This window comes from Cyprinodon variegatus, unplaced genomic scaffold (assembly GCF_000732505.1).
Source record: "Cyprinodon variegatus isolate N-32 unplaced genomic scaffold, C_variegatus-1.0 Scaffold629, whole genome shotgun sequence".
NCBI lineage: Eukaryota > Metazoa > Chordata > Actinopteri > Cyprinodontiformes > Cyprinodontidae > Cyprinodon > Cyprinodon variegatus.
This window is the reverse complement of record NW_015151082.1, coordinates 317,187-340,309: the sequence shown is the minus strand read 5'-3', so window position 1 is coordinate 340,309 and position 23,123 is coordinate 317,187. Positions and strand designations below refer to the sequence as shown.

The 23,123-nt window shown below is 35.9% G+C and overlaps 2 protein-coding genes across 3 annotated transcripts in view; one reads left to right on the top strand and one right to left on the bottom strand.

Moving 5' to 3' along the window:
• The window catches only part of LOC107096509 (cathepsin L1-like), an 8,918-nt gene extending 3,709 nt beyond the window's left edge, over nt 1-5,209 (top strand). For both annotated transcript variants that reach the window (XM_015393187.1, XM_015393186.1), the window contains exons 4-8: nt 460-612; nt 2,705-2,929; nt 3,099-3,264; nt 3,891-4,008; nt 4,345-5,209. In XM_015393187.1, the coding sequence (XP_015248673.1) occupies nt 460-612; nt 2,705-2,929; nt 3,099-3,264; nt 3,891-4,008; nt 4,345-4,444 (762 nt within the window). In that variant the 3' untranslated portion in view covers nt 4,445-5,209. The remainder of the gene's footprint in view (nt 1-459; nt 613-2,704; nt 2,930-3,098; nt 3,265-3,890; nt 4,009-4,344) is intronic.
• Nucleotides 5,210-5,899: 690 nt separating this feature from the next.
• LOC107096511 (fructose-1,6-bisphosphatase isozyme 2-like) lies at nt 5,900-21,573 on the bottom strand. The gene is made up of 7 exons (XM_015393190.1): nt 21,292-21,573; nt 17,580-17,742; nt 15,838-15,930; nt 15,111-15,251; nt 13,338-13,475; nt 9,339-9,458; nt 5,900-6,311 (listed from the first exon to the last, which is right to left on the bottom strand). The coding sequence occupies exons 1-7, from the start codon at nt 21,462-21,464 to the stop codon at nt 6,126-6,128; spliced, it is 1,014 nt and encodes a 337-aa protein (XP_015248676.1). The 5' UTR covers nt 21,465-21,573; the 3' UTR covers nt 5,900-6,125.
• Between the last annotated feature and the right edge of the window lie 1,550 nt (nt 21,574-23,123).

Here is a 23,123-nt window from a genome sequence, read left to right as displayed (position 1 = left end):
CGATTTCACAAAAAAATCTGAATTGAGCATTAAGGCCTGCAGTGTGAACGTAGCCTTTGATACCCCTGCTCTAGACTTTCCAGGAAATGCCCTCTAATACCACTGCTCTATATGTGAAACTCTCTCTTTGGGCCCAAATGTTAGTTCTACATGTAAACAGAACATAATTTACCCACCAGATGACCATCTTTGTATGTACAATGTTATATACTGATATAACATATCCAGCAGACTGTTGCATGTGGCCATCAGCTCGTTAAATAGATTTATATCTCAATGTGTTAAACATAAAGTAAAGACATTTTGTCTTTTTGTACATTTCTAAAATTATGGTGGATACCTTTAGAAATAGCTAAAAGTTTAAAAGATAATGGAAGAAGAGGCCACAAAGCAAGATGTTGGAAATACAAAAAGGGGCTGAAAATAACCTTTTTTCTTCTGTGAACCTTCTTTCTTCAGACCAATGAAGAGTTTGTTCAGGCCATGAATAGCTACCAACCCCAAACTGAGGGAAAGCTTAAGAAGTCTCTATTTGTGAAGCCCAACTTTCTGGAAGTCCCTAATGCTGTGGACTGGAGGGAAAAAGGCTACGTCACTCATGTCAAAAACCAGGTAATCAGAGAGAGACTTTCTCTCAGCGAGAGTTGTTTCTGGCATGATTTCACATACCGCCAAAATGCATGGAGAGAGACATGACATGGAGGGAGGCATTCAAGCTTGTGACCTTATTACTGTCATAATGAAGACAGTACTCCGAAATGCAAATTTAACTGTTACAAAAGTCCCCCTCTTAATAAAAAACTGACATTTTTATCAATATTTGCAATATTTTCTCATGTGACTCCAGATTCATTTGGGAGCTACAAGTACAGACATACAGTCTCTATGCTGTGAATGGAATGCTACATAAATGCAGTGGTGTCAAAGGTTCATACATTTGTTACTTAAGTAGAAGTATGGATACTACAGTACAGTTTAAAAACACTCTGGTAAAAGCTGAAGTTTCAACTTGACCTCTTTACTCAAGTAAAAAAGAAAAAAATATGTGCTCCAAAAACTGCTTAAAATATAAAAGTATAAAGTAACCTTTAAAAAAACAGCCAGATGCCACTATATGAATTGAAAGCTCAGTTTTTCAACTATTTCTAAATATTCTTTGAGATAGGGCCAAAGGATGAGGGAGGTCTTGTTGGTCTTCATCTCCCGATACGCTCTCGCCTGTGTCAGAAATTTCAACATCTTTTTCTGAATCCTACATTGTAGCATGGCATAGACAATTCACGTTTACAGTTTAAAGAACATCTACTTGCTTCTGATGATTTCCTTTAGCTAGCCAATGAGTGTTTGCCTTACATGACTCATCCAATTACACTAGTTTTCACTAGATGTGGATGGCGCCAATGATCTGCAATGGATGGCGCACATTACGTGAAAAAAATATTTATAAATATTAAACCGAAGCCAAGAGTAACAAGTAACATTGTTTTAAAAATGTAAAGAATAGAAAATACAGATACTTGTCTGAAAATGTAATGAGCAGAAGTCAGAAGTAGGAAGAAAAATAAGTTATGGAGTAAAGTATAGATACCAAAAAAAGTGTACTTAAGTACAGTAACAAAGTATTTGTACCATGTTACTTGACACCTCTGCATAAATGAGACAGAAAGTTCATAGGACTGAACTAGTTATAAGGTCCAGCACACAGACGTATACAAAGAGTAGACAACTCCATATGAACGGAAACTCAGGAAGGCCACTCACTCAAGAAGAGTAATTTTTATGGGATGCTCAATGAAGTATAGTGCTCAAAAAGAATAATAAACTTTTCAAACTTTTTGTGCTGCAATCCTTCTAAATACACCAATCATAGCTACATGTATACAGACGCTCATTGCTTTTAAATATCCTTAATGGAATAAAACACTAATAATATTCTGACATGATTTATATGTTTTAGGCAAAGCACACAGCCTACTACACATGTATGCATGCAAGTACTATTCAAACAAACAACTATTTTTATAACAAACTAACAAAAGCTCATAAATGTTTTAAATGAGCTCAGCTCAAACACTCATTGAACAACACTCTTTTTTTAAAGATAGTGTTTATAGCAGGTTAAACACCTGCACCAAATATTATATATAACATAACAGTAGCTGGCAATTTGCCAGTGTACATAAATACAATGATATACTAATAAGAACATACAAACTATAGTATGTTTATTTTTCTCCGAAAAGATATCACATAAACCTTTATGTGAATAGCCCATTGATTTTAAGAAAAACATGCACAATGCTGTAGCATCTTCCACTGTTTTGATTTAGCCAAGTAGTTACAGGGACAGCTCCAAGATGGCAGCCATATTTCATGCATTGCAGAAGCCAAAGCAGGGTCTACTCTTTATTATGTCTATAGAAACAGATCTGCAGCTATCGGAGACATTTAAGAACAGGATGTTTTGACTTTACTTTAGATTAGAAAAGCAGCTGTAAATAGAGATTTGTTAGAGCAATTTGTCTGCTTCACCTTCATAAAAACTAATAACACTATAGATTTTACACATGGACTTTCTTTTTGTCACCATGATGTTATGTTGTTTCAGATAAAAGCAGACCTCATGTTATCAGAATGCATTAATCTCAGCAAACTGTCTCTGTATGTCACTATTGCCTTAAAAAGCTCCTTACCTCCCCTTCAGGGTCACTGTGGCTCCTGTTGGGCTTTTGGTGCCATCGGGTCTCTGGAGGGCCAACAGTTCAGGAAAACAGGTCGACTTGTGTCACTGAGTGAGCAGAACCTGATGGACTGCTCCAGACCCCAAGGCAACAGGGGCTGTGATGGTGGTTGGATGGACATGGCTTTCCAGTATGTTAAGTCCAATGGGGGTCTAGACTCGGAGGAATCCTACCCGTATGTTGGTAAAGTACGTGTCTTTTCAGCTGAAAAAACTAGAGGAATATCCTGCGAATGTTCACACAAATGCAGATGCAAATAGAATTGGAAATTATTCATTTGTATGTATTTCTATGTCAGTTTATGGTACTTTTTTAACAGTACAATCTGGATTTTCTTTGTTTTTCAATGGTTTTAAGGACCAGATCTGCCAGTACGACCCCAGGTACAACTCTGTCAACGTCACAGGGATTATTGATATTTCCAGAGGCAGTGAACGATCCCTGATGGAGGCCGTGGCTGCTGTTGGGCCAGTTTCTGTTACCATTGATGCTAGTCAGTCTTCTTTTCAGTTTTACCAATCAGGTTCGTTTTTAAATAAAATGCCATCTGCTTCATAAGTGATTCATTCTGTCTCCGTCTTTTGTTACTCTGAAATGTTTCAGATCGTCAAATACATTTTTTTACAAGTACATTGAAAATCAGTTCCCAAATGATAAATTCCTTTGATTATGGTATAGTCATTTCTTAATGTCATCATGTTCAGATTGGACTCACTTGATGAGATGATAGGACTCTGGTGTGCTATTGCTTGGTTGGAAAGAAAACCTGCAGCCACTCGGCACTTTCTGGAACCAGTTTGACACCCCTGCTCTAAGCCAAAACAACCATCACGTCTTTGCAATAACAGCCACTGAGTCTTTAAAACAATGAGAAATTTTGTCTCAGTCTTCTTTTCAAAATCAAAGGCATATGAAATACTGTTTTTGCCAACCTCGTCTTGTCAGGTGGGTTATGTTAAAAGGGTTTCTTAATAGGTACAAGTCAATCAGTACTCAGACATGCAAAAAAAGGCTGTGATTGAGAATGTACAATATAGATATATAAGAAATTAAAATAATTTTCAGCTCAGCCTGAGTCTTTTTTCAGTGGCAGCACAATAAAACTGCATTAAAACCTTTTAATGTCTCACATTATTGTTTGTGTTTTAGGCATCTACTATGAAAAGCTTTGCAGCACCTCCAAGCATAACCATGGTGTGGTGGTTGTTGGTTATGGTTTCCAAAAAACCCATGATTCTGTTGAAAACTACTGGATTGTCAAAAACAGGTAAGATCTTAGATATCATTGATTTTGCTGGATTTTTATGATATTATCATTTTTTAATGTTCAGTTGTTTTTTATTTAAGAGTTCAAAATTTAATATAAGCTACCTAATGTAATGACCTTAATGTAGTTATTTCATTGTAGTTTTTAAGTATTTTTACAACGGTTTTATTGTTTTACTTTTATGGTTTTATTTAATTGTATTTTTCAAATCAATACAGTTTATAGCCCAGAAATATTGCAAGTTTGGTTTAAATATATTTAAATAGAACCAACTTATACTGTTTATTTTCTTCTTTTTTTAAGTCAGATCTGATCTAGATTTTGTTTTTTTGACAGCTGGGGCTCAAGGTGGGGAAACAATGGCTACATCTACATGGCTAAAGACAAAAAGAACAACTGTGGCATTGCATCCCATGCCAGCTATCCTCTGGTCTGAGACGTTTTACTCCAATATCATGCAGTGGAGAAATGGAAATCAGCTTTATCCTGACTTCTGCGTTAATATGAGCATTTCCAAAGTTTTATGACCAGTGAAAATTGGCTTTTATTCAAATACTGTATAGATAAGCATAGTCATGGGGCTTAAAACATCTTAACATATTGTTCTTACAGTATAAAAATGTGGCAGTAGCTCATTAACCACAGCTTGTCAATTAGAAGGCTGTTTAGTTTGATTTCTTTACAACTACAGGCTTCAATATCCTTAGTAAGACATTGGATCCCTTTTAGGTAAAAAGGTGAGAGACTGAGTTTGAGTTGTGCGCTTCTATCACCTGTACGTTCCGTAGCATTTTATTTTGAGAAACATAGGTCTGGTGTGAGGACAAGCCAGCACCAGGTGCTAGCTGGGTTTAAACACAATACCAAGGAAAGCATTTTTTTAGAGTGTGCTTTCTTTGCTGATCATCGTTTTTCTCTATGCTGCATTTATAGATGGAATAGCTTGAATCTAGGTTTTAATATTTTTTCCAATGCCACCCAGACCACTTGGCTATTTGGTCCTGAATCCAATACAAATCTGATCTTTTCAAATGTGACCTGCGTCTGAACAGCCAGGTCGCCTGGGTCTTGCTATAAAGAAGCGACAAGAAAAACAACCATGGCAGACGATTCACTACAATCTGGCACTACCATCCATGTTTACTTCCATAAACACAGAGCACGCTGGCCTGTGATGTAATTGCGTCCTCTACTGCGCATCCAGGACACTTGCGTTGTATGACTGCAGTTCACACAGGAGATCACATACAAGTCGCATATTTGGAAATATGAACAGCAACGCAAAAAGTCGTATTTCACAAAAAAAAATCGGAATAAGCATCAAGGCCTGCAGTGTGAACGTAGCCTTATTGTGTGGATCATTCCAATGTAATCCCTGTTTTTCCATTCTTGCTCCTTGTGGTGTGGTGTTCGGTACATTTTATCTTTTATCATCAATAAATCCTCCAACAAATTATGCTGCCTCCAGTTTCCATCATTCACTTCTGCAAACAAGAAAAAATCCTCAACATCAGTAATTTCAAACAACTTATGGCATGATTGTTATTTTTGACCACTTTTATTTCACTTTCAAACTGACATTAAGTGAAAACACATCATCTGACAGTACTGTATGTCAGAAACTGTTTTGAAGAATCCTACCATAAATAGATTTGTGGAGAGCCTAATCAACACAGGCTTTTAAACATCTTTTAAACAATCCTGCTAATCTTAAGCATGCCGAATCAAAACACCCATTTTGTCTCTATTATAACAGTACTGACTTTATCGCTATTTTCTAACGGCAGAGATGTTTGTCAGAATGGTCATAGATCACATGGTTTCTACAATGTGTGTATAATATATTTGGTTCAACCTACAGTATGGCATAGAAAAAAAAAATACAACCAGCCTTTTCCTTTGAGTTACATGTTTTTTATTTTTAGAGGTCTTAGGATTGGACAATGGACTTAGTAACTCACAATTTCTACTATTCAGTCTTTATTGTGTTTATCTATTAGAAGACATTTATTTATTATCAATAAAATAAAATATTTTTCAGTTGATAACAAAATTTCTGGGGTAGTGAAAAACATAACATTCAACATTATCTCACACATATTTCTCGGCTGCAGCTTTTATGAGAACTTCTTGACAAATGACAGGTACTCGTTGACGTCATCTGGCGAGCCAACAACGAAGGGCACCCGCTGGTGGAGAGATTCTGGCTGAATTTCCAGAATCCTCTGAGTGCCTGTGGTGGCGAGGCCACCCGCCTGCTCAATGAGGAAGGCGATGGGGTTGCATTCATACAGCAGCCGCAGCTGTGGGAGGACAGTTTTTCAAAGGCATGGAGAGAAAGACATCTTAACAACTGATCAAACTTTTCACAAAACAATGACGTAGCTACTGTTGAGGGGAGTGTTGGCCTAGTGGTTAGAGCAGTGTGCTTGAGCTCTGAGAAGATTGCAAGTACACGGTTCAATCCCCACTGCCTGCGCACTGGCTCCCTGAGCAAGACCCTTAACCCCACACTGCTCCCCAGGCACCGCACAATGGCAGCCCACTGCTCCCCAAGGGGATGGGTTAAATGCAGAGAGTGAATTTATCCATTGTGAGATCAATAAAGTTATATTTCTGTAGTCACTTTGCTTCAACAACATTTACCTGTATGCTGATGACTAAAAATGATGGGATATTTGCTAAATTTAAAAGACTGAAAAAGTTATGAAAGCAGCTAGTGGGATAAAAAGAAAAAAACTACATCTATGAATTATCATTGAAAATTAATTAGAAAAATCAAAATAGCAAAACCACACGTATGTTAATGTCTTATGATCAGTTATTGGACTGATCTTTAAACTTCTACAGACTGAAGGAGATTCAACTTTTTCCTGAGCATATTACTAATTCATATGGTTTGCTCGTGCTTTGGGGACTGATGGTGACACCTGAGCATAGTTTTACTAATTTATATATTAACAACGAGAGCTAGGCAGCTGCTTCAGGCCTCCAGAGCAACAGAGGCTTCAAAGAACATTAATAATCACAGTGTTTGCGTTCATACATCTAGGAATAAGAGGTCAGCTTTAGATATAAGAAAACAAATGATTCTGTCTGATCATTTCTATGTTGTACTTTGGCAGAAGAGAATTTAAAAAAACTGCTATAAAAATATAACATTTTTAGATATGCAAGGAATGTGTTCAAATGGCTTTTCATCATGTGACTCTTAAAATTAAAATGTCATGAGTTTGAGCAGTTTAGTAAACAGACATGGTATATTATTTTCCGATTTTGTTTCTCGTTAATCATTATGAAAATCCTGTATGTTTAAAGCAGAAATGTTCGATGAAGGACAAGAAAATGTAGATATTAATTTAGATGTAGTAAACCATCATACTGAAAAGTTTCCAAATCGAATCCCACCAATTATTTAAATTTGATGGATGGTTTTAGTTATCTATCCAGCAGAAATAATTGGTGTGTCAGTCAGCAAAAATTCTTGCATGCATCAGTTTTGCCCAATTATTACATAGATGTTTTCAAGTGATGCACTTAAAACATTAACTCTTCAGTGTTGATGTTGTTACTGGAACATTTTTCACTCTGCATTTAGCTTGGATTATATAGTAACAAAAGCAGCTACTCAGCTCAGACAGAAGCTAAATCTGGCTTGATTGAAGTTTTATTGTTTATTTCTTTCCATACATCATATGTATTTTCAGATCTGATTGTAAATGTGTCGTCTCCTGAATTCACAGAAGCTTTTAGTGATCAAAAAAACATTATAATTAAATAATGTTGGAACAAGGCTCTATTCAACCTACATATTTTTGGGCCCCCTCCTGTAAAAAACAAACATTTTCTGCGAGCTGTAGCCGAGCTAATCGGCTTAGCTTTAAAAGAATCCTAGATAATTTTCTATTATTTACTGAGATGTATTTGCAAACAAAATGAACTCAAACACAAATAATTTGTAGCATCTGATTATAAGTATGGTAACACAAACGTCAATTAGTAAAGATTCCCTTAAACTTGATATTTACATTTTAAAGTTTGACCTTTTTTATAATCCATTTCAAACCCACCAGATAAATTAATAATACTCATATTAGTGCCTAACAAAGAAAATTTCAGAGCCATTTGAAAATGTAACTGCATATGTAGATGTTAGAGTCGGTTACAGTACACTAAAGGACAAACAAGTCCGGGCAGATAAGCTGGCAGGAATGAAGAAGGTAAAAGGTTGTCAATTATCTTTACTGCAGCTCTCTAACATAAATAAACCTCATATATCTGTGGAGGAAAAACAGCTCCAACCTCGGGTTACACAACCACTCGAACGCCTTTTTCTGTCAAGTGAAGAAGAAACTGCTTTACAGTTACAGCTTATATGCTATTGTTTAAAGTGAAAGAACTTTTTTAACCATATGTATGGTGACACGAGTACTGTATGTGTTTTGAACTAACTCTGTCTTTTTCAACTCACAAACAGTTGGTTTGTCGCATTTAGACATGATTTCACATATTCTAGAAATATTTATTTATACATTTCATCACATGAGCCGTACAATATGTGCACAGCTGCTCCAAGAATATAAGACTAGAAACTTAAATCACAGAAATTGTATTGTGATTTTTTTTATAAACTAACTGAGCTATATTGTCATTGAGGCAGTTTGATTTTTTTTTTTCTCTAAAAGAGCATGAGGAAATCATAGTAGATTCAAAAGAGTTTTGGACCCTCAAAAAGAGAAAAGTTCAGTTTGAAATTATTTGAGGTTTAATGTACAAAATTGAAGAGCAGTTTCCACCTTTGGTCAAGTTAGACAAAAGTAGTTTAGATCTGCAGAAGGAACATGGCTCTTTGAAACAAAAAGTTTGAATGTATACTACAAGAGATTTGTTACATTTTTAGGTTGAAAAACAGTAGTTGTACTTTAAGAAAAAAAAAAATACTATCTATCTCTGGGCACCAGAAAGATCCGGCGTGTATATCTCTATAGTTTGATACCGTTCTTGTTTGACCCGTTTTTCAGCTGTATGCAAATCTTTTATAGATAACATACTGTATACATCAGGTCTAAAAAGCTAGAATCCATCCAAACTTGGGGCTTCATTTCAAAGTTTAATGTTAGCTTAAACCTCTGTTATTTCTGAGCTTCTTAAGAAATTAATGTGGAATAAATCCCATTTTGACAAATTAACCTCCAGACTATTAAAATTCTTGATATTAAATATCATTTGTTTTTAAATTTGAAAATATGAAATGACAGAGATTGCATTATAATATTTTAAGATAGATCCTTGGAGAAGAAACCTTTTTTGGGTAATAAATGTGAGATTACCTTTCCTTTTGGGCTCTTCTCATTTGCAGGATACATAAAGATCCCTCCATAGGCGATGGTGCGGTGAACGTCTGAGACCATAGAGCCCACATAACGGGCCCCATAAGGTGAGCTGCCATCCTGTGCAACATAGAAGCAGTCAATTAAATGATCTCATTATTTGTGAACATAAAATAAAAAAAATTGCACAGTCAGGATTGTAAGGTTATACAATTCTGCTTATCTTAAATCAGAATCCAAAACTGGTTTACAGTTTATCATGCTTTCTCAATGTTAAAATTCCACATTTTAATTAATTTATTTTTTTTTATAGTAGACCTTTTAAAGAAATGTTGATTCTGTTATAACCAGTTAGAAGGCATTTTATTTTATCTATCCATTTAATATTGCCTAAAGACTTAATCAGTGTTATTTATTTGAAATGTTCTTTGCATTTGCATCTCAAACTTAATGACATATTTTTTGTTTTTATGCAGCCAAACTTGCATGTAGGAAGATGTTGTGAATTACTATGGGCTAAAAGCTTACAGTTCTGCTGCTCAACACATTTCTTTATAAAATAAACTACAAAATCAGATGAAAAACTGGTTAAAATATTTGTACTTATTTTGTAAATATCAATGCTTGGGATTTACAGACCATTTTGCTATACCTATAAGCACCACATGTACTAAATACTCCACTAACTTTTTTTTTCTTCTGAGTTTTGACCTATTTTACTGTAACCTACTTCAATGGATCTGCGTTAATCATAAAGGATAATCGATAACCGGCAAATCTGCTGCTTAGGAAACACTCAGCGGGGTCAGAGTCCACAAGCAGTAAATATGAGAAATACATGAAGCAAACAGACATCTTTAGGACCTTTTTGGAAATTGTGGCTATAGGGTTGTTTACCCCACAGATTCCACAAACCGAAAGCTTTGCAAATACAAAAAAACAAAACAAAAAAAACAATCCTGCAGCTATGTTTCTGGCAGTTGTTTTTCATGCTCAGAGTCACGAGCTTGTTGACTCACCTCCCACTCATCTAGGGAAGGGTGTGTTTGGACAGGTTTACTCAATGCACACGTTAATGCACACAAAACTTAAAAACACATTCAAAGAAAAAAACATATATAAATCATCAAAAAAAAAAGTTGTAGATGAATGAAATGTGGAAGATTTTTAGGGTTAAACTTATTTAAAAACACAAATAATTTCTTATATTAAGTCTATTAAAAGTAGAAGTTCAGGTAAAATTTTCTTTTATCTCTGAAACCAGAGTGTTCATGATCTGACTTTTTCTTCTTTCCTTGACTAAGGATTAATTTTTCCAGACAAAACAAATGAATCTCTATGTGTTAATCTATGTAGCTTCTTCTAAACCGAGCAATTATTTTCCAACTGGTTTTCAAACACAATAAATAAAAGGATGGCCGTTTAAGAACAGAAAGGAAAAAATGCTGTAAAACTGCCTTCAGTTTAATCCTCTGAAGCGTTGAGCCATGTTTACGTTACTCTTTAACCTCGTGATTTGAGCCGTTGCGTGCTGCAGTGAGAAAAGCCTGCAGTTACTGTTTCCTTCTGCTGTGTCATTGTTATGATCACAAGTGTTCCAGGATAAAACGGTGGCACAATGTTTTCCTTTTTTAGCCGCAAAAGCTTTACAAAAACGTACTTCTGCAAACTGAAATAGCAAAAGCAGTGAAACCTTTAATACGTCTAAAATAAGAGGAATGACATTTCAGCCTAATGCCTTAGATTTGTAGCATTTAATCTAAACGAACGACACAACTTCTGGAACACAGACCTTCAGAGAGCTCAGTAGAGATGTGATATCTTTGGTAAAAAAACAACTACAACATATTAGTTGTTGAGTGGGAAATACCTTTCTTTATGTACCAAACTAAAGTCAAATGTCAGGATGTTAGTCTGAAAAATGAAGTTTGGTTCAAACTGGGTCTTCAGCAGCTCAATGATCCCAAAAACAGCAGAGAAGTGTCAACAGAAACACAGAAGAAGAGATGTCAAACCTAAACATCAGCGGAACAGAAATGTTTTAGTGGGACCTTAAGAGAGTTTTACAAACAATTAGAATATTTGAAAAGCATCAAGGAACTGAAGTTACATGAATAAAAAAAAACAGTGAGCTTAAAGTTGTACATGGTGTCAAAGTCAAACTGGAACTTATTGCTGATAAAGGTGGCTCCACACAGGGACACCTCCAGTGGGCTCTGGATGGGGTCAGTGATATTAAAGCATGTTGCTATGGTGAACTTAAACTTTAGGTCCGATTCAACCCAAAAAGCTAATAATCATCTTTACGATACTGTAAACAACGCCACACCATGTAGGTTTATGTAAGAAACTACCAATAAGCTACAAAACTGCATGTTTAATATGTTAAAATTTTCCTTTTTCAGACAGTGAACCATTTAGTGTCCATAAAGCAGTTATGCGACTAAGTTTTACATTAAATATGAGATTTTGGCCAAGAGCTAATCCTAACAGTGCCTCTCTGTATCTCAGAGTTTATAAATCAGTGAATGGCTCAGAACCAAAATACTTGTACATTAAACATTTTATTCCTAACTAATCTCCCAGGTTATTGATATCATCTGCTCGCAGTCGTGTTTGCATTCCCAGAAACCAGATATTTAGAGGCACCTTTGACGTTATATTTAAAATATCAGAACAATCATTAGTTTCTATTATTATGCTGCTGAGATCAGCCTTTTTGTTTGCTTTTCTCCTGTTTTCCTTTATGTCGTCTTGTCACTGAAATGTACGCAAATAAACTTGTATGGTCCATTTGTGTTGCTTTACACAAAGATATACTCCTAAAGGTGATGGAAACTTGTTAACGTTTACCATCAAAAATATCATCAATACATTTGATTTTTTGATCATCTGAAGTAAGTTGTTAATTTTCTCTGACAAAATGTTTTTTTTTTTCAACATTGCTCCATTGTGTTTGTCAGCAGCGCCATTAAATACTTTTTCATTACATCTGTTCTCCTACTAACTAAATGACATTCAAAACGGAGCAATGAAAAAACACTGAGGAAATATTAATTAGTATAAAGAGAAAAAAGAAAAAAAAACTGTTGATTAAGAGTGAATCTTTGTATTAGCAGTCCAGCAAAGTGATGTGGGTGTCCACTGAAAGAACGTAGACTACTGTCTTTAGCTGTGACTGTACAGGATGAAATGTCACGGCTGAGGAAATAAGCAATAAAAAAAAAAAGAGGATTTGAGGTTTACCACAGTAATTCATCAGTGATGAGAGGGATGCCAATGACAGAGTCAGTCATCATGTGTGTAACGGTGCTGAAGGAGTGCTGAGTGTGCAGCACTGGACATCAGAGTTTCCGGATGACCGCCTGCAGTTTCCTGACGTACAGCAGGTTTCCTGCTTTGAGCTGACGCCGCTGCCTTTCCTTCTTCCCGTCTTACCAAACATCACACTGCTTCATCAGCTGATCTTCACACGCTACAGTCGGGATCTAATCTCTGTTTGCTTGGTTTTGGTTTTTACCACCTGGCTGCATTGAGCAACTTTCCCATCTTTACACATGTGCAAAATGTTTGTTATTTATCAATAAATGACTGATTTTAGCCCCTAATATATATATATAGTTATATTAGGAATTTCAATACATATTGTTACATTAAAAAAGTATGAAACTGTGTAATCGTTGCTAAGAAAATACAAATTTTATTTAACTTTTTAAAACCTTTTTGTCATGCTTCTGCAATCAGCTTTCTGTAAACCTATTCATGCAGATCAAGTGCTTCATCAGGACTCACATGATGAGCGTCTTTTTTAAACTCATGTCTCAGGGCTGAATATTATTTCTGAACCAGCTAAAAAGATGCTTCTGTTTGTCAGCGAGTCTTCCTTCCATTTTTTAGCTTTGTGCAAAAAAGAAAACGTACAGATGCATCTCATGTTTCTGGCTCAGAGAGACTCACACAAGCTTCTGCTAGTCGTAGATTTGAGCAAAAAGCTCTCACCTCAGGATACTTCTTGTGTTTGAGGTACTCGTTGATGGAGGGATGAAAGTATTTGGCGTAGCCTTCGTTCAAACTGTAGATCTTTCCCTTCTGCTTGATCCTCACATTCCTCTCAATCAGGATGAATTCACCGATGGCCTTTTAGACAGGAAAAAAATATTCAGATATCAGATCCTCAGAAGAAAATTGGTAACTTTAATGATGTGTTAATAGAAAATGGTAGATAGGTTTCAGTTTGAAGTTTAAAGCATAAAAATACAAATTGAGCAGCTGTAAATCTGTATATTGGCTAAAAAGAACGCTATTTAAATTTAGCACAAGCAAAAAAGTGAGTCATAGTCATCTTGTTAAATATAATAAATGAAGAAAATTAGAAAGCACCTCTGAGAGTGAGAAGAAAATCGAAAAGAAAATGTCCTGAATATAGCACCTTCCAAGACGTAGCTACATGGGTTTCCAACAATTAACAAAAATATACGTTTCTTTTTTGTTTTCAGCAAAGCCAAAAAAAATGATTTTAGAAGTCACCTTTATTAATATAAAACTGTAGTTAATACAATTCAAATGAATCAAAATTGAGACAGTGACCACTGCAAGCTGAGACTGTTAAAGATGGAAAATAACACAAGATAGGAAATCCTCGAGGTGGAGGGAGAAGACAAGATAAAGTGAAAAAAAAAAATTGCTGATTAAAAAAAAGTGGGTCAAAAGATCATCTAACTTAACAAAATTGAGAGGAGAAAAAAACATTAACCAGGAAAGTAAAAATTTATAATTTCGCTTAAATACTTAAGCTGCATTTATTATGTTGGTTACTGTGGGATAAAAGCTGGTGTGACTGGGATCTACACATTGGGAAATTAGTGTAATTTTGTGGTACATTAAATACTGTCACAAAGTATGACTAATCACGCAATCCTGTTCTGAAGGGTGCAGAAAAATGATGATCAAGGATCTGGAATCTCTGTTTGTGCAGCATGTGATAAGGTATGTTAAGTTCAGCATTGCCTTCTCCTTTCATAACTTTTTTCCTATTTAAGTATGAACTAAGCCTTCTGTAATAACTATGGGTGTTCTGATACTGCCCCCGATTGGTCAAATAAATGAATAAACACATTTAATAGAAAGTAAGTCATGCCGTCAGTTAAAATTTTCATTTCAGCATGTGACACACCTAAACATTCATCAGCGTAGACAGAGAGTCTGCAGAGTTTTACATTAAACGATATGATTAATGAGAAGTAGTTTTGTAAAAGTGTCAGCAGTAATTTGTAACCATTGGTGTATAATCTAGTGTTGAATCAGAATCAAAATCAGAAATACTTTAATAATCCCAGAGGGAACTTACTTTTGTTACACGCTCCAGTTACTGTTTTATATATATATATACACATCCAACTATACAATATAATAAAGATAAAAAATAAGAATAAAAAGAGATAAAATATATACACATATAGCTCTTCTGTATATATATCTGTACGTATATCTATGCAAATATATATCTGTACGTATATCTATGCAAATATATATCTGTACGTATATCTATTGTTGATCTATTTGATCATACCCTAGAAATGCAATGGCAGTTTTGTTTTTCTGGTGAAAAATGATGTATGCCACAATTTGAATCATGAGGTAAGGTGATGCCAGAGCATGATGATCTCAATGCATCCTGTTTCCTGCACCACTAGAAGGACTGTCATCTAAAATAAAGTTTATATATAAAGTTAAACATTGTTCTTTCAAAGTAGAATTTTGGGGAAGACTTACAGGGTCCAGCATGAAGAAGTTGAGGCCGGCGCCGGTACTGAGGGCCACCAGGGTGGCACTGCCGTACAGGGCGTAGCCGGCACACACAATGTTGGTCCCTTTCTGCAGGGCGTCCTGCTCTGTGGGCTCCCCCTCTGATGTCTGCATATTAAAACAACAATATAGAGAAAAACTGCTTACTGAGAGCTGGCCAGTTCATAATGTTTATTAGTCTACTACAGTCGAATAATAAAGGTTTCCTATTTTAAACATTTAAAAATAAATTCTTGCTTTTACATTTTCTACTGATTTGCATTTTTGTTTTGAAAAACATTATTAGTTCATTTCTGTCCATTGAAAAGCATCAAGCTGTTATTACATCTGTTTTTATAAAGCTGTTAAAGGTTAAAGGACTCAGTTATAATTAAAATTTCCAATCTAAAAGCTATATATTTATTTATGTCCAATTGATTTGATCCAAAATAAAAACATGTAAGTTATAATAAATAAACCCAAAAAGGTCTTGTATTTCTAATTACTTATACAATATTTTAATTTCCAACTTAAAACAGACACCCTGTATTACCATAACTGCTGCAGAATAGACTGATTAGGCTCCTAATGTAGGAAAATGTAACTGTACCACCCTCTGGTGACCACAGCTTGTTACTGCAGCTAAGAAGAACTTTAGAAGTTCATTTTTGTGGAATCAATCTACTTTGAAAGGATTCTCAGATGTCAGCCTCACCCGTTTGTAGATGGCGAATATGGTGCCAATAGAGGCCAAGCAGTCGATGTTACTGGAGCCGTCCAGAGGGTCAAAGCAAACCACATACTTTCCCTGAGTTCAAATAAAGAAAACATCCGTGTTTATATCATATTGAAAAAAATCCTACAAACAAGCCTGCATTCAAATCCAACCAATATAAACTCTATGATGGAGTCTTCTTCTGAGGGGAAATGTGCTGAAAAACACCAAAGGGATCGTCCTGGACGTCTCCCCCACAGCCAACATAGAAAACTCATTTCTGCTTGTGTCCACAATCTAGTACTTGTAGTCATAACACACATGTCCTGTCAAAAGGTTAGGAATGGAATGTGGATGGACCAGCATATCCAGAGCTTCACCATTCAGCTTAGCTCTTTCACCACCACAGACCCCATCAGCATATCTCCATCCCCCACTTAATCCAGCAGGATACTCAAACTCCTCTGCTTGAGGCAGAGTCAACCTTTGCAGAAACAACAAACATTTGGTTTGACTAAAGAGATTTTAAAAAGCCTCTGTCCATCCAAGAAAATGTTCCTCAGTGTCCTTTATCTAACGTTTATTCTTATTATTATGACATAAGAAAAGATTGGTGATTTACAATTTAACATTATATGATCAGCCATTCAAAATAAAACAAATATATACATTCTTAAATATACCCCATTAGATGACTTAAGTGATGAGACTCTAGATCCAATGTGGAAACATTTTACCCCCAGAGCAAACAAACAAGGACACATGGACACATGCAGCACTAGTCAAAGGGTTAAAATTTATTTGTTACTTTAGTGTGATTGAGAAACAGAAATAAACCTAAACACATTTAAAAGCATTAAAGCAGTGGAAGGATTTCTCTTCTCAAACATTTTGGTTTCTCTTAAATGTTTCAGATCATCACAATTATACATCTGGTTTTCAAATGATAAATTAGGGGGGGAAAAAGAAAAAAAATATTTAAAGTTTTACTTTGTCATCTTGATCAGGTTGGATTTTAAACTTTGAGTACTCTCCAAAGCCTTACCTATCCTTTGGATTTGCTAGTAAGCATCAAGTTCTGTCACATGACCAAAGTGTGCTTGAGCTTAACCTCATAATCTGATGGCAAAAACATTTCTTTTAAGGATTTTCTGGTTTCCATAATTCAGAGTAAGTTTAACTGATCTACTGAGGCAGGTGTGGCCAGTAGTGCTTTACATGTTTCCCCGGGAGTGATTGTACTATTACTTTAACTTGGAAGTGTTAAATTTCACTAATTATGGACCAGAGTAACTTAGAACCCAGTAAAGAACAATGGCAACATGAGAGCTTAAGTAAAGGAAGGAAGTATGGAGAAAGGCATGGTTAACAACTGAAAGTATTCAAGTGAATGAGGAACAACTGAGTCTGATTAAGGCAGATGAAGCTGAGGGGAGAAGACCAATAAACAGGAAAGAAACAGAAAAGAACTCTAATTAAAAAAAGTTAAACGTACATGGAAAACTGGAATGAACACTGCAAATACAAAAAAAGTAAATCAACTTTTCTAGAGATAAATGTATATTCCAATTGATTAGAGTGAATAATTAAAACAACGTGCCAATGGAATAAGATTATTCACCTTTCAAATAAGAACAAAACATCTCCATTATTTTATTTCATGTGCATTATTCAAGTGAAAAAATATAATTTCCATTGGTAGATCTTATTCACCAAAACAGTTAAAAATGAACTTGTGTTACCCTTTTGTCCTTAGGAGTGATGATGAGCTCCTTGTTCTCCTCGGACACCATGCAGCAGGTGCCGTAGGACGCCCGGAGCATGTTGATGACCATGTCATTGGACAGCACGTCCAGCTTCTTCACATCATCTCCAGTCACATTCACAGAGCCGGCCATGCCTTGCCTTAACATATCAAACCAGCAGATAATTAAGTTTAGACATTTAGACGCCAACCATGTTTATTAGATTCAATTCAGTTTATTTCTATAGCGCCAATTCAGAACACGAGTCATCTCAAGGCACTTTACAGAGATAATTCAACCAGATCATACAGTCAGATTGATTAAAAGTTTTCTATCTGAGGAAAACCAGCAGATTGCTTTGATTCATTGACTCGATATCAATCCCTCACTCCAAGCATGCTTATAGCGACTGTGGAGTAGTAAATTTGACTTCTTCATTGTACGAAAAACACACATTCCCATTACTGATCTGCTCAGCTTGTGAGCATCTTTCAATGTTTTTCTTCGGACTTTGACTGGTTTGTGACTCATTTTCTATTAGGTCAGTCTAAAAGTATCAATCAACTGTTTGAGGTCAACAGAATAGAATTAAAAAACTAGTAACAGGAAATGAATAGCTGGGTGTACACTAAGAAGCAGGAAATGAATACAGAGAAGGCCTGACACAGAGGCTGATAACTGTTATCCTTCACTTATTTTTTACCCTCTTTAGGGTCTGTTTTATCATTATCTCCCTTCTATCTCCTCTTTTTGTTTCATCTTTTCTCCTTTTTCTTCTGTTTTTCTTCTTCTGTTCTATTTACATTGCGGTATCCATATAATCTGTAAAACTCCCTTCATAACTATAATAAAGCGATTTATATTCATAAAACAAGCGGAACACTATGGCGATAGCCGTACTGCTCCACTTGTAAAAGTAAAATCTGTTGTGCTCTTTTTGGCACCAAGACATTATTCTTACTGCCACACTGCCAGACAGGACACTGTAAAAAAAGAAAAAAAAGAAAGAGGAAATGTTTTTTCTGTTCTCTTAGGCTCACTGAGGTATTTGTTTCTGTACTGAAGTATTTTCACAAAAACCAGCATGTGTGTGGACATCTAGCTGGTATTTCTGGTTCTTTGTTAAACTGGTTTTTCTGTGAAAGCAGTGAAAGAATTTATATTTATACGGTTTGCAGCAAAAGGGAGTGAATGGAGGACCTTTGTATCAAGTAAGGTATTTGGCTTGAGTTTCCTTAGCTTATCATTAGTATTTCATGGCTTCCAAATAATGTTATTTATCCTTCTAACCTTTTATTTCTCTTTTATTATGTCCTGTAATTATTCCTTTTGTAATGTGAAAAAGGGATTATGAATAAAACAACTTAACAATAGATAAAATTGCCTTTTCTAACCAGTTGTCTTCTTAAAATCCCTGAATAAGAAGGAAACAACTGAAAATGAAAAGGAAGTATCATCTAGAGGACTGTGGGGAAAAAAATCTACCAGCTAGAGCAAATACATCCCAAAGCTCCACATTTTTTATTACGGTAAGATCCTTTTCATGTTTTTGAAAAAACATGATGGGGATTCAATAAAACTACTTTTCATTAGCATCATACTTCTGGGGTAATTTAATCTTTAATTCATGCAAAACACCCTCTAAAAACTCCTGAAGGACTTCCACCACCATCCTGCAAACCTGGCAAATCTCCTTAAGTCCCCAAACAAAGAACTGGTTATTGCGTCAACTTTGAGCAACTACAATGTTGCTCAAATCTTTCCATTCTGTCCTTTGTTAGATTTAATATTTCATTTCTCTGAGATAAGAAAATCCAAATCAATCAAAACCAAACAGAGGTTCCTGTTCTGCTCACAGCAAAGCAGCACTATCTTTACTTTGCTTAGAGGGGACATTAAAACCAACATCACTGCTCCACAGCATTACAACAGAACTGCTTAAACATATGACTAGGAGAACAATCTGACACGTCTCCTCAATCTACTCAGGAATGAAATGTCAAACATTTGGCCCCTAAAATGAAACCCTATCATCTCTGTGAGGCTGTTGTACAGCCGGCCCTCACCTTATGACACTGAGGTCAGTGTCCAGGTCACAGATTCTGATTCAGCAGCTGAGGAAATGCTCATTTTGCAGCTTTTTTCAGCCACTGAAGCTAATCTGAGGTGGTCTATATACCCAGCCAAAGTCAAACTTGACTTTTTATGGAGGGACGGGCGAGTAAGGTGGTGGTAGAAATCACAAACATGTATTTTAATTAATTTATCTACAGAATAGGGTAATCCGTAGTTAAAATCACATTTCAATAATTGTGGTTTTTGAGCCTGCTGTTGTAAGGAGCTCAGCAGCTCACAAAAAAAAAAAAAAGTTTTCTGACAAATAAAGGGTTCAAAGGGATATTAAAGACTCAACTGCTTTCTTCAACTGAATGTCTTCGAAGATGGTTTGAATTGCAAATAAGAATTAAATGATCACATCAGAGTTTTCTCCAGAAAAGCTTCAGAGATCTGAAAGTGAATTTGAAACATTACACTTTATTTTATAATTATTATTTTTTTTTAACATATAATAAAATTTTTTGCAGGATTGTCCATATTTTTTCTTTTTAACAAAAGCCTGGTTTTAATGAATCTAATTGTAGCATTGTCCAGTCAATGTTCAGACTGTCTTATATACTTTATGCATAACTCCACTGCCAGTAAGCTGATTAATCCAGGTGTGTGGCCCTGTGTAACCATGACGAGTTAGGCCAGCCACACCTGTGTTAATCAGTTTGTCCAGTAATGAAAGACAGAAAACAAAAGATCTGCCAGAAGTTCAGGAAGCAGTGGAGTTAGGTATATAGTCCATTGTTCTGATTTTCGTAACCTAACCAAATCTAAAGTTGACAGAAAATATTCCAAACAGAAACTAGAGGCTCCGTTTTCAACTTTGAATGAATGCCTTTTGAAAACTAAACTTGGGAGATTAATGTGGACCAGACTCAGGATGTGAACGAAAACAAAACAGAACATCAATTCCAAAACTCAATGTGTTCAAACTGTACTGTATTTTACTTGTAATGGATTAGCAGAAACCCTTGAAAACAAAGTTAGTGTTTGAGGGAAGGCCTTATGCACTAGGTTAAAAATAGCTCTTTTTGTGTTACCTTTAAGCTGAGTTCTTTTAAAGTGAGGACGAGTCTGTTTGGTCCAGCTTTCATATATATATAAAACCTTGGTCCAAAGCCTTTCAGGTCGACCCACATCTCCTAACGTAGACTAATGACCCAGCAAATAAGCAGAGTTTTAAAATATTTCAACTAAACCAACAAACAGAAGATGGATATAACACAAATGACAGCACCATGTTGTTTTTTTATCAGCATGTTAGTATTGATTTTTATGTCCTCTAGAAGTTTGTTATTTGGGGTTATTTTTGAAAAGGCCATTAAAAGATGTAGTTGGAGGTTCATAAATCCAAATGTGCATTTAAAAAACCCTTTTTTTCACACACAGCATATTGTTTAGGTCCAGATTTAAGCAGCAACTTATTAAAACTGGACATGAACCAAAGTGGTGCAGAATCTAAAAATGTAGAAAAATGTACCTTTGCTGATTAGTGTCTCAATCTCATTGTTGAGCACCACATGTTTGATGCAACCAATACAAGACATGCAAAGATCACCCCAAACTGAGGGATCTAAGTCTTGGGTCGGTGAGTACTTACAGGTGGGCCAGACCTGCCTTACGCACAGCAGAGGAAATGGCTTTGATTGCGGTCAGCATGGCAGTGAGGAGCTGGGTCATCTCCCCAGTGGCTCCTGGGGCCTGCCGACCCGTCTCGATGATGAACCGGGTCAGGGTCCAAACGTCTGTGTCAAACGCTGACTGGTCCGACATGCTGGGTTCTGGTTCTCCAAGCCTTCCTTGCAGGCAGTGAGTTTAGATGTTTAGCCTTCAGAGGACGGGCTGGGAGTGAACCCTCTCATTACCCACCACGTCCTTTTCATTCTTAGGGCCACAAGGGCGAGTCAGGGGATCTATTTGTGAGAGCAGCCGAGCGTAGACTGAGTGAGTATTTGGAGATATTGGTGTCAGGTGTCGGCTGCAGAGACATGCAGGGCTTTATGCAGCACATGAGCTGGATTTATTTGGTTTGGTAGGATGCAAATGATCTGAAAGATATATGTTCATTGGGCAGTAATGGACCAGTAATGTTTCCAGAACATTTTTTTTATTAGGATTTTGCTCCTTAAATGTCACCTTAAACATACAGTTTGAATATTCCTTTTGAGCCATCAGTTTATACACCATCTAAAGGATTTTTAACTTGAACTTTTTTGTGGTCTGCTTGGTCAAGATTCCACAAACACCCAGGAACAGCAGCTCCTTTGAGTTTTAAATGTCACACTGCATGAAGAACTCCATCTGACCTTTTAACTAAAGGTCAGATGAGCCTTTTAGGTTAAAGGGCAACTCTGCAGGATAAAGTATCATTTAACATTTATAAAAAGTTTTATGCAACCGTTTGCTTTTAAATAAACATCTTTATCATGATGGGTGAGTTTTGTTGTGTTTCCAACTTATAACATTCAGTTATGTCCAGTTTTTGCTGCGTTTTGGCTTCCTGCTTTACTCTGTAACATTGCACAGTTACATTATGTCAGTATTGGCTAAAAAAGTACACCCTGCTTATTTTCAGGGTTTTAACTCATCAGGACATAACAATTTGTTCTCCTACAGGATTTGAAGATACTTCAGTCTAACCTAATTTATCAAACATTAGAGAACAGATCCCAAACCATCATTATTTATCAAAGAAAGCCCAGATGATTAGTCTATGTGAAAAACCGAGAGCAATGTATGATGTAGGTTGTGTTTTAGGTGACTAAAATTGTGAGTTTATTTAGATTTTCTGGTGCAACTACAAGCACCGGACTTAGATCCAGGATTTCATTGTTTCCATGCTCTCTTATTCACCCTTGTTGCAGGCTGGAAATGTGCTTACCTCTACCTTTGCATATGTAGATCTGCAGAGACCAAAAATGAAGTCCCTCTGATATTTTAAAAATGCATTTTTTAAGTTGCCGTTCCGTTGCAAATTATTTTTGCAGAGCTGTGCCTTATTAAAAAGCTGATCATCAGATCAGAGCCCACCTCTGTTAATGTTGTAGTAGTTTCCAGACTTCAGCCTTTATTTTGTGCTATAAATTAACACAACATGAAGACAGAACAACATCGGCAACAACATTAAAGAAGCAACAATTGCTACCTATTAATCACAGAAGGGTTATATTACTGAACAAATAAAATCTACTGTTTTGCGCTAAGAAAGATTATTCATAAGCACATGTTTGGCAATAATGCAATTAACCATGTTTGGAGAAAACCAAACAGAACCGAGAACTGACTGAACCGTATAAAGAGCACAAACAAAGCAGCAAACTGAAGAAATCCAGGAGTTACTTCAGCCTAGTTAAAGTCTAGAACTGAAGTTGTTCCGTAAAAGATTTGAAGACGTTTCGCCACCTCTCCAGGAAGCTTTCTCAATTCAAATGT

What these genes read in the sequence shown, in the direction of transcription:
- LOC107096511 (XM_015393190.1), bottom strand. Translation starts at nt 21,464, where the DNA reads ATGTCGGACCAGTCAGCGTTTGACACAGACGTTTGGACCCTGACCCGG. An exon ending in TCACTCCTAAGGACAAAAGG is followed by an intron (nt 15,931 to 17,579) that starts GTAACACAAGTT and finishes ATTTGAACTCAG; the next exon opens with GGAAAGTATGTGGTTTGCTT. An exon ending in ACTTCTTCATGCTGGACCCT is followed by an intron (nt 13,476 to 15,110) that starts GTAAGTCTTCCC and finishes CCTGTCTAAAAG; the next exon opens with GCCATCGGTGAATTCATCCT.